This window comes from Lycium barbarum, chromosome 6, assembly GCF_019175385.1.
Source record: "Lycium barbarum isolate Lr01 chromosome 6, ASM1917538v2, whole genome shotgun sequence".
Classification (NCBI taxonomy): domain Eukaryota; kingdom Viridiplantae; phylum Streptophyta; class Magnoliopsida; order Solanales; family Solanaceae; genus Lycium; species Lycium barbarum.
Window position 1 is genome coordinate 4,429,442 of NC_083342.1, and position 11,809 is coordinate 4,441,250.

The 11,809-nt window shown below is 37.7% G+C and overlaps 1 protein-coding gene across 1 annotated transcript; it reads right to left on the minus strand.

Moving 5' to 3' along the window:
* Positions 1-645: 645 nt before the first annotated feature.
* LOC132600541 (pleiotropic drug resistance protein 2) lies at positions 646-10,941 on the minus strand. Its single transcript, XM_060313769.1, has 20 exons — positions 9,776-10,941; positions 8,766-8,886; positions 8,310-8,398; positions 8,067-8,151; positions 7,664-7,954; positions 7,291-7,381; positions 6,262-7,162; positions 5,684-5,844; positions 5,481-5,584; positions 5,243-5,399; positions 5,086-5,163; positions 4,853-5,001; positions 3,890-4,222; positions 3,021-3,311; positions 2,848-2,931; positions 2,390-2,523; positions 2,078-2,305; positions 1,818-1,989; positions 1,142-1,396; positions 646-1,047 (listed from the first exon to the last, which is right to left on the minus strand). Exons 1-20 carry the CDS (start codon positions 10,168-10,170, stop codon positions 775-777), a joined length of 4,392 nt encoding a protein of 1,463 aa, XP_060169752.1. The 5' UTR covers positions 10,171-10,941; the 3' UTR covers positions 646-774.
* Between the last annotated feature and the right edge of the window lie 868 nt (positions 10,942-11,809).

Here is an 11,809-nt window from a genome sequence, read left to right on the forward strand (position 1 = left end):
CTCCTCTAAGCGATTGGATTATGCCTGTGAGGTGATCATCTTGTTAGAGCATTTATGCATGTACAGGATAACATTGATGGTGCATGGAGACAAAACGATTGGTGATTTCATTTCATTTGCCTTAGGTTTGCTGGGCGATGTTAGTTGGTATTTGTGCTGGTGGGAGGATCCATGTAATTCGTAGAATAGTCTCTGTGCGCAGCTAGTTGGCCCTGAGACTACCGTGTTTCAAAAAAATTAATGATGCATAATTTCTCTAGCAATATGATTTTTCTTCAGCAATGTTGGTCGCCCCTGTACTAGTAGGCTATATATGAATGGAAGTATGATACTTTATTAGGTGAAGTGATGTAACAGTGCATTAATAACATATGAAAGATGAGCTTAAAAGGGCTGCTCTGAGAATCGGAAAAAGGAAAGAAAGCTCATCTTAGGGGAAATGACTTAAAATTAAAAGATTAGATGCCGCCACTGCGAGGCAAGGGAGCAACTTGTTTGGTCTTGCAGTGCATCATGCCCAGTGTGAGAATGAAATGACGCCTTAGCTTGATTTGAGACCAAGATAACGCTTTAGCTTGATTTGAGACCAAGACTCCTTACAACTCTGACCAATAGTGGCACAAAGCGGCTGGAGATTTGATTGAATTGACAGGCTAACCAGAATTGGAAGATAAGGTAACAAGCTATAACAATATACAATTCCATGTTTGATGTGTAAACCTATACCTAAATATCTAAGAGAAACTTTAGAATAGTCAGAAATTTCTCCCATTTCTACCTTGTTTGGTGGTTCAAGAACTTGATTCCATAAGCAAAAACAAAGAAAAACAGAAGAACCCAGCCCACATGGGCAAAAACCACTGCTACAAGAAAGTCATGATCATATCCCAAATATTCTTTCAGGAACTGATTCACCTGTATTTTCACAGTTTCACCGGGGAGTTCAAGTTCATCGGTTATATCTCCCACCTGGGAGGTGAAAATCCCGTATATTGTCCATGCAACCGGAGAGGCCCAATAGTACCACCTCCACCACACTGGAATTAGCTGTAGAAGTTAAAACCAAAAAACCAAAAACCTCGTGAGTTTTTAACTAAATCAAGAAATAGTTGCTAGTAGTTTGGTTGAAGGGTTGGCCTACCGGACGAGGAACAAGGAAACCGGAGAATAAGTTCCAGAAGCTGAGGAAGAAGGACATGACAATGGCAGCAATTTGATAACCAGGAGTCAAAGCAACAACCATCATGCCATACATGGAGAAGTAGGTGAAGCACATGAATATGAAGTAGTAGAAATAGAAGAATTTTGTTGCTGTCCATTGGTATCCAATCATGGAAAACAAAAGAAGAGAATAAATAAAAGTCTGTATTGCAACATATATAGTCTCTATAGCCACCTGCAGAAAACACAAGCATAAATGTCATAACCAACTGCTATACTAGAGAAACTGGAAAAACGTCAAATTGACACCCCATCGTTAGATATTACACAGTATAGATAGGTGACTTTGTTTTCATTTATGTATATACACAGTCAAACCTCTCTATAACGCTATCGTTTATCCGGATGTTTGTTGGCTGCTATAACGAAATGTTGTTATAGAGAACATATAACATAACTTGAAAAATCAGTTCCGAGGAAAACTAGGCTGTTATAGTGAAATGTTGTTATAGAGGGAGACTGTTACAGAGAGGTCTGACTATATTATGTGTTTAATTCTTGGCTTTTTAGTGAGTTTACTTCTAAATCCTGGTTCCGCCACTTGACTGAGGGATCAATGAAGATATAAGCATGTATTCGGGAAGTTTATGTGATACCTGAGCAAATGCATAAGGCAACTCTGAATACATTCCAGCAGCTCTTTCGCGATAGAAAACCGTCCTTTCAACAGCTACAACAGATTGTACTGCAGAAGCATTTGTGGCTCCAAGAAACATGACAGCTGCATAAGTTGCTCCTAGCAGATTAAGCAAGTCCTGTTGTCTGTATCTGTTAACAGATAAAATAAATGTTAAAACATTTCTCATTTTGAATTCGCCAACATAATCGTGCTTATAACAAAGAAGTTCAGGATTACATTTTGTTTCCTTTATTCCAAAAAATGACACCAAACAGAATCCCTATGACTACTGTCATGAAGAATCTGATTGCATTATATTGTGAATTCCTCCAGTATGACCAGTGTTGTTTCCAGAAACAGGCCTTGCACTGAGTTAGGAAGGATTGGGAATATTGAGTGGGGAAATATAGATCCTTTGAGCGAGGTGCTGGTCTGCTAAGTTCCTTGATCAGCAGTTGATTTCTCCTGCAATGGAAAATGAGACTCCGATTAAGTCGATCACTCCAATTAGGTTAACAAATTAGCTTAGTAATGTCAACAAGAGCTTACTGGTAAAGATCAGAGTTGGCATATACTTCAGCAAAATCGACATCAAGTTTTGCTTCCATAGAAGAAGAGCTGACATCAAGCATCCACGTAGCTGGATTATCGCACTCTCTGATATTGGGAACCCCTCGTATGGCCTGCAAAATGGAAAACACGAAGTTAAAATTAAAACCTCTTGAATTATGATAGAGGAGACTCTAATATGCGGCTTCATGAATGGAGTGTATGAACCAGTGGCGGAGCCACCTTGTCTAAAATTTTACATCCATTCGCTGAAAAATTACACTGTGTAGGTACGTAAGTATTTTTAAAGATATATATACTATATGTTGAATCACCTTGGCTTCTTCATATGTGCACTTTTTAGATATTTTGAGATTATTTAGTACTGCATGAATTGCTATGATTAGCAGAGGAACCAGCATATACTTAAAAGGGCATAGGATAGAAAGAAAACTAACCTCAAAATATTCAACCATCGTTTGAGAATGAGCGCCAAGAGGTCCAGCGTATATTACTTGGCCTCCTCTTTTCATCAAAAGTAGCTTAAACAAGAGATCGGTTTTATATCACAAACTTAACTTCACAAAATGGAATAATGAATATAAAAAAAATGGATAAAGTTGATAGATACCTCATCGAAAGCTTCAAAAATATCTATGCTAGGCTGGTGGATCGTGCAGACCACCGTTCTTCCTGTATCCACTGTTTTTCTAACAGTACGCATAACAATAGCTGCAGCTCTAGCATCAAGTCCTGATGTGGGCTCATCCATAAAGATGATGGATGGATTTGCAACTAATTCGACAGCAGTCGTCAGCCTCTTTCGCTGTTCAGTAGAAAGACCATCCACCCCGGGGAGCCCAACAAGAGCATTCCTCAATGGTGTGAGCTCTACCAATTCCATGACTTCTTCCACAAACATCTACAGTTAGAAAGGAACAAGGTTAGTGAAATTAAAGGCGGAATATATTGATAGCCCCCTGAATTTGTCAGTAAATCTCATTTAGACACTTGCACTATGGCCTATTTCAATTGAGCACTTGACCACATGATAAAGTGTTCCTGTTAGACACTCCCGGCTCAAATTTCAAAAAAGCTTTTGCGCGTGTTTTCAAGCACCCATTATGCAGATAAGTTAACCACATAAAATGTCACCTCCTTTAATTATAAATCAGCCTCAATTGGGGCAAGCCTGAGGTTTTACGGCTTATTGAGGCCAATGTGTATAATTAAAAGAGGTGACATATTTTAAGTGGTTAACTTATCTACGCAATGAGCACTTGAGAACACGCGCAAAAGTTTTTTCAAAATTTGAACCGAAGGTATCTATAATAGGAACACTTTATCATGTGTTCAGGTGTTCAATTGGAACAAGCCGTAGTTCGAGTGTCCAAATAAAATTTACTGGCAAGTTAAAGGGGTTGTCGATGTATTAAGCAGAAACTTTAATACATCGTGTTTCTGGATTGAAATGGAGTCTGCATTATGTTACTGTCTTGCCTTTCGTGTTTCTGTCTTTACATCGGAGGGTAGACGTAGCCAGGCTGAGTAGAGGAGGGACTCATAGACAGTTACATATGGTGAATGAATGTCATTTTGTTCGCAGTAACCGCTGACTCGAGCAAATGTTATCTGATTCTTTGGGTAACCTGAAATTTTTATGCTCCCTTCAATGTATCCACCTGTCTTTCTACCTGCTAAGACATCCATCAAGGTGGTCTTTCCAGCACCACTGACACCGACCAATGCTGTAAGAATTCCAGGCCTGAAAGCACCACTAACGTCTCGTAGAAGTTGCAATCTATCTTCTTCAATTCCTTGAGTCTTCATTTCCTGATAAAACAAAAGTTCCATGTTTAGAGAGCTTAGTATGCTTGTTTTAACGTGGTTTTCCAGGTAGCGCCAAAGAAACGGTGAGGATACAACAACTACGCCTCAGTCCCAAACAAGTTGGGTCGGCTATATGGATCCTCATTATTCCATTTAGGGTGTGTTTGGTATGGATGAAAATGTTTTCCAACTTTCTCATGTTTGGTTGGTCAAAAAATTTGAAAAATATTTTCTCTAGAAAACAAGTTTCTTAAAATGAGGAAAATGACTTTCCTAGCGGAACTAGGGAAATTAAGTTCCACAAGTGGCATTTTGATTGTGTCCTCCCCACACTCCAACACACCCTACGCCCACCCCCACCTCCACCCCCTATAGCCCCCATCCCATTACCCCACACCTTACCCCCGACCCAGGCCCCACACCCATAGTGTTTGCCTAAATTATATACAAATGCTTTTAGGACAATATTTTCTGTTTCCGTACTAAACACAAGAAAATAAATAAGAAAACAACTTATTTTCTAGGAAGACATTTTCCATCATACCAAACACCCTTAAGCACAATTATTCATGATGAATCCTCATAATGAAGAAGCAACGAGAATCATCAGTTAAATTGGAAAAAAGAACTTACAGCAGGCATATTGACATAGTAATTCACATGGTTGAATGCGAGTGAAAGGGGCTGGAACGGCAAGACCATCCGTTTTCTTAATTCATTATTCGGGAAAGGAACAGCACAGCTGGTGTTTGCTTGAGAACATGTTGGAGCCATCTGAATATCTGTGGTAGTTATTACTCGACAAATTAGTCTCAATCTGTGTAATTAGTCTCAAACTTACACAAAAACAGAAATCTAGAAGTTACCTTTTATTGCTGCTTCTTGAGGCCTATTGTTGCTTTTATCCTCATCCTCAACACTGACAGCTTTAGTATTTCCGAGAGCTGAGATTTGTGCTATGAGTTAATATACCGATATCTTTACATTTGAGTTGTGAAAGTTAAATCATCAAAGGGAACATACGTTTTAAAAATGTCAAAGCTGCAATGAAGAGGACATTGAAGAGAAGTGAAAATCCAAAAAGTGCTCCAATGCATATCCAATACCAAGTTTCTGTGGTAAATAAGCCTCTGTCATGAAGAAGAGTCTTTCCTACTGTTGGTTGAGAACCATTAGTAGGCTGTGCCAAAAGAATGAAAACGTTAGAACCCGTCTTCCTTGATTACGCTGAATATAAAGGGAACGTACAATAATAACTTACAGCACTCCATCGATCATCTAGGAACTCGTTTATGGCAATTGCGTTCTGTCCATACATCATAGGGGAGACATAGTAGCCCCAAATCATCCAATCTTGGATGTCATCTGTATAAAACACAGTCTAGTATCTTAGTACTTCTAAGGTCAAGCTGGAAAATGGTAAAAACAATGTGAAGCGAAGAGCTGAAGCAATGGAATTTTGACCTTTCGAGACGATGAAGCCTCCAAGTATAAAAACCAGAAGCAAAGTGAAGGTTCCAAGTGTGTTCGCAACTACTTGTGTTCTTCCTGCTGCTGCAATAAAACGGAACAAAGAGAGAGCCATCTGATGGACCCCGACAAATGCCAATAACTGTTTGAAAAACCTGAAAGGAAACAAAGATTAGTAGATTACACACTATCATAGTACCAAAATGAATGCAGCTTCACATTTCGAGTAATAGCCGGTTCGACTAAGAATCCAAAATCTGCTTATCTTGAAAAATACTTCTTGTTGAAAGTGTTTTTCGAAAAATATTTTTTGAGAGTAGCATTTTGATTTTGACTAATCAATTTGAAAAACACGTTTGTCAATATTAGAGCAATAATTTGTGCTTCGCCAAGGTTCCATAGATGGTTCCTGAGAAAAAGCTACTTTTTTCGCTTTCTGAAAAACAGCGCCTGCTACTACTCAAAAGCCCCTATTATTTCCCTAAAAGCTTGGCCAAACACCACAACTTTCTAAAATAAGCACTTTAGGCTTCCCAGAAGCTTGGCCAAACATGCTATAAATGTGCACTTGCCTGCTGGCTGCAGGGGCAAAGCCAATGGTGTAGTATGTAAGGATGATCCAAATTGCAGATTCCATAAACGAGATTGGAATTTTAAGCACCCAAATTGGCAAGGCAAAAGCCCATGCTGGATAAAATAAGCTATCTCTCTGCTTGAAAAACACGGGAAGCCTAAAAACTGTCATCGCGAGCTCTTGCATCCCATTGAACATCACGTTGATGAGGCTGAAAAACAAGGCGCCCCAGAACTTAGCAGAACCTCTCACACTTCCAGCTTTCATTTGTGTTCTTAAGAACACTGTCAAGGCAATAATCGCCATGATAGTGATTTGGGCAGTTTTAAAGATGTACATGAAAGAACTTCGTTTCATCAGCAACAATTCCCTTGAGAAGCATGCCTTGAAGAGTTCCAAGTTAGAGATACCATATTTATTTTTCACTAATGCTGCACGATGGACGCTGAACTTATCATACGGAATTGTAAGTTCTACAATAATTTGCTCACCAATCTGAAAAGAATTGAAGGACTCAGCAAACTCAGGAACAGATATATATACATAAGGCCTGCTTTTTCTAAACCAATACTGTTCTTGATCTTTCTTGGAAGTAACTTCCATCAGAAAATCTGCAATTCCTTTCCTTTCCGGACATCTAAATCCCATGTACTCAAAGAATTCAAGAACGTTTTCTCTTGGACCCTGGTAAACAATTTGACCCTCTGACAGGAGAATAACATCGTCAAATAGATCAAATGTCTCGGGATCAGGCTGTAAGAGGGAGATAACCATAGTTATATCGTTAACGTGAACGATCTGCCTCATAAACTTGACGATCTGGTAAGTGGTGGAACTGTCCAGCCCCTTTGATATTTCATCCATGAAAAACGCTTTTGCTGGCCCAACCAACATTTCCCCTTCATTTCAGCAAAACAGACAGACCATTTAGGAAATATAATGAGCATTGATGAGTTTGTACACAAAATTATCACAAGAACAAAGTGCCGGGGAAAAATTAAAGATACACAGACTAAGAGATATTTACCAGTAGTAAGGCGCTTCTTTTGTCCACCTGAAATGCCTCTTCTCATATCATCTCCAACCATGATATCAGCACAAATATCTAATCCAAGAATCTGTTTGGAAATGGACATTAATGTTAATATAAGCGCTTTGGCATAAGCAAGAAAGCTGGGAAACTCGGTCATGAAGCATTTCGCGTTCACGTAGGGTCTAGGGTAGGGCCGTACCCTAAGGGGTGTGTTGTAGACAACCTACCCTGATGCAAGAATCAGTGGCTGACTCCATGGCTCGAACCTGTGACCTATAGGTCACACGGACACAACTTTACCGTTGCTCCAAGGCTCCTCTTCACAAGCAAGAAAGCTGACACTTAAAGAAAAACAGAAGTTACAGACCTTGAGTACATAATCTGTAATTAAGCTCGTCTCTTGGCCCTCCATTGCTGTGGCCTTCATAAATGCATCAATCTGAGGATCTGGCATTATACCCGCTTCTTTTTCTCGTCTTGACAACTCCACCAGTAGATCATACCTGGTTCCAACACCCAAGCATCTTCCAGCAAAATCTAATGTTTCACGAACTGTCATCTCTCCATGATGCAGATCATGTTGGCTAATATAAGCACTTGTTCTTTGAGGAACAAATTCATTAAATTCATGGCCACAATATGTAATTTTTCCTGTCACCTGCAAAATATAACTCATGATTCAGCTATAAGGAAGAAAAATAACTCCAAAATTGTAATAAGGCTATGAGTAAACAATTTCTTCAAAGAGAAGATAAGCGGCATGAACCTACCCTCAAATCGCCTTCACCTTTTCCTGCAAGTGCTTTTAAAAATGTAGTTTTTCCTGAACCAGGAGGCCCTAGGAGTAATGTCATCCTGAAAGAAACTTAGCATAAGTGATAAGCAACAAGCTAAACCATATCCGAAACAAAATATGACTTATAAATTATTAATCACTAACTAAATTAGGAATGAACACAACTATATACAGTGAGAGTACTATGTCTACTATTTTCGTTATGTAAGCAGCGTACCTGGATGGCCTTATGATTCCACTCACATCTTCAAGAATTTTTACAACCCTTTTCTTGGAAGGAGAAAGATTAATCAATCCAAGAACAGCCTGTTCATGTCATCAGTTCAATTTAAGAACAAAGAAAAGAATAATAAATCTTGTCTTATAGAAGGTCAATTATAACTCCATTGCAGATTCCTCTCTTTCAACTTCATTCAAACTTTTCCAAAACTAACAGACACGTGCTATTTGAAGGACAACCCCATACCATTTCATCCTTGTTTTGGTGTTGTTCTTACTTTTAGTCTATGTTGCTAAGACTCTTACAAAATGCGCCCGGGTGCATATTGGATCGTCCAAAAGTAGTATATTTTTGGAGGATCAAACACGGGTGCAGCATCCTTTTTGGAGTACACACAACATAGCTTTTAGTACGACGAATGCAAACTTTGTGAAAAAGGAGGAATACAATTACCTCTATGGTATTCAAGGTGGAATTAAGCAGAGTTGGAAGTGCTCTTTTCCCAACATATGCATCTCCTTCTACACTTAAGTTCTGAAATCTCACTTCAACCTTTGGGATCTCTATGCCTACCCTGTTTCAGTGTAAAATTCTACATCATTATAGTGTAACATACAACATCCTCATCATACATGAACTCTAAAATGATCAACTAAAGAAGAAAAAATGGAAGAGTGCTAACATTGTGCATCGACTTTAACTTCTGTAAGTTGACAGTGTAAAAGGGTTTTACGTTGTCACGCTATTTCAAAGAGAATTACATGTAACTATCCGTAATAAGTGAAATTAGTAACCAGGAAAAGAACATGCAGCATCTTCATCATACCAAAACTAAACAATGGTCAAAAAAAGAAGAAGAAAATGAAGAGTAAGTAGAGTAATAATATTGTGCATTGAGTTTAACTTCTGTACGCTGATAATGCAAAAGGTTTATGTTGTTATGTTATTTAGAATAGAATACACATAGCTATTCATAATAAGTGAAAATAGTAACAGAAATGCTCAGAAGGTAATGAGATCATTCCGAGGCTACCAAATGGAGCGCGGAACTAGCTGTTGCTTGTGAGGTATGGAAAGAGATCGTATTTAATGAACATGCAGCATCTTGATCATACCTAAACTCAAAAATGATCAAAAAAGAAGAAAAAATGGAAGAGTACTAATATTTGTGCATCGAGTTTAACTTTTGTACGCCAGTAGTATAAAAGGTTTTTACGTTGTCATTTCATTTAAAAGAGAATTACATGTAACTATTCATAACAAGAGAACATGCAGAATCTTCATCATACCCAAAAAAAATGATCAAATAAAGAAGAAAAAGCAAATAGTACTAATACTGTGCATAGAGTTTAACTTTTGTACACCGATAGCTTAAAAAGTTTCTACGTTGTCACGTGATTTAAAAGAGAATTATGTGTAACTATTCATAATAAGTGAAATTAGTAACCAGAAAGATAAATCACCTGTCGGTCCTATTTCTGAGTCTTCTAAGGAATTTCTCATTATCATCTTCCACAACTTTAAGAATACTCTCCATGAATACTTTCCTATCTTTATTACCAAGCTTAGTCATGTCAACTTCATGATGAACTACCCTCCCATTGTTCATCACCTCCTTCATCATCCCTTTTCTCATTCTATCGTATGTTGGCAACCGATCTATCGCCGCCCATTTTAGCTCCTTCTCATCCTCCTCTGCCACCTCCCGCCACCGCGTACTGTAATTGTTCATAAAAAATGCATCCCTTTGCCCTCCAAACACCTCCTTAATACTCTGAGATGACCTCCAACTTGTCCCCCTACTATTACTACTTCTCAATCTTGCTAACTCATTCCCCACAAATGCCCCCTCCATCATTTTCAACAATATTAGGTACGGGAGCAGACGAACCCAATAGCTTTTGGTAGCCCCTGTATTTGTATGAGGAAATCAATTAAATATGTATAAATATTTAGTTGTGAATCCAATAACTAAAATGAGCTATGAGTTCGGTGACAAGTTCAGAACCCAAAAACTTGAAATCCTGGCTCCGCCTCTAATTTCACTAATATAACATATCAAGAACAGTGAAATATGGATAAGATCAGTAGAAAAGATCAAAACTTTGAAGTGTTCCTAAAGAATGATCAAGATTTTTGAGAGCTACTGATAAACAAATGATGCATTTGCATGAAATGAATTCTTGATCCAAGATTTTTGTAGGCTTAATATAAAAAGGCAACATTTGGAGGTTACATAGGAGATTATCAAGAAATGTTCAATTCGAGAATACAACTTTTTTACTAGTGTAGTGCTTCAATTGCATGAAATGAACATCTCCTCACCAAAATTATTGATTTATTTTGAGATATACTTTAATGAGGAAAAAATGTTATATTTATAAACTTCTTTTTCTTCATGGTGCACTAGACACTGTCTTCTTGCCAAAAAAGAAGAAATTGTCTTCTTAATTCCCCCAACCCCATAGAGGATAATGGGATAGTGAAGTGATGGGGTTGAAGATTAACTAAAAAGTAAAAGTGAAACATTTTTTTCTGAAAAATTCTGGTCAAATAATGAAACTCAGGATTATTTTTTTTCCCGCTTTAAAACTGTTATTTTGCCATTTGACCAGAAAAATGGTAAGCAGAATAATTGGCCGTTGAGATGGAGATCAACAGTGGTGATTGATGGCCATGCCTGGAAAAAAATGATTGTTGATAGTAATATTAGTGGTCGTTTGGTAGGTAATCAAAATTATCCCGGGATTATAATTCGGGACTAATTTATCTCATCTCTTGGGATTATTTTATACCATCTTTTTTCTAAAAGATGGTATAAAATAAGATGGGATATCCCACCCTTGGGATTATGCTTCATTTTGTACCGTGTTTGGTAGGAGGTATAAATTTATCCCGGGATAAATTTACAACTCCTACCAAATACGGTACAAAAATTAGTGTTAGGATATCTCAGCCTATACCCTGCACCAAACGACCCTTAGAGTTTAAGTTATGTACGTGAATAAGTTTTTTATATTAACCGATAAAGTTGACTTTTATGTCTATAGCAAAAGTTTAACTCTTAAATTATTTAAAATAAAGTAAATTTGTCATAATCAATTAAATTGCATCTGATATTAAATCCGTAAGATTAAGGTAGGGAGAGTAACAATATTTGTGAGCCTAAGTGGAAATTAGTCTAACTTAGACTATTGACTTGGTAGGAGAAGGTTATGTTCCACTTTTGATATTTTTTTTTTCTGATAGTGATTAGTGTCTAATTTGATTAGTTGGAGAAGCATTTAAAACACTCAAACATCCTCCATAGTGTACTGATATAAACTTGTTTAAAGGGTCTAGTTCAGTTTACATGGCAGAGGCAAAGTACAACTGTTTAAGCACAGGGTACAAATAGCTGCAATGTTCATTTTACGCCTCCGGTATTGCTATGACTTGATATTTTCAAATAGAGTTTTAAGTCACATGCACTAAAGATGTAAAAAATATTTATACAA

What these genes read in the sequence shown, in the direction of transcription:
- LOC132600541 (XM_060313769.1), bottom strand. Translation starts at nt 10,170, where the DNA reads ATGATGGAGGGGGCATTTGTGGGGAATGAGTTAGCAAGATTGAGAAGT. An exon ending in AAAGAAGCGCCTTACTACTG is followed by an intron (nt 7,163 to 7,290) that starts GTAAATATCTCT and finishes GCTGAAATGAAG; the next exon opens with GGGAAATGTTGGTTGGGCCA. An exon ending in TGGAATAAAGGAAACAAAAT is followed by an intron (nt 1,990 to 2,077) that starts GTAATCCTGAAC and finishes ATCTGTTAACAG; the next exon opens with ATACAGACAACAGGACTTGC.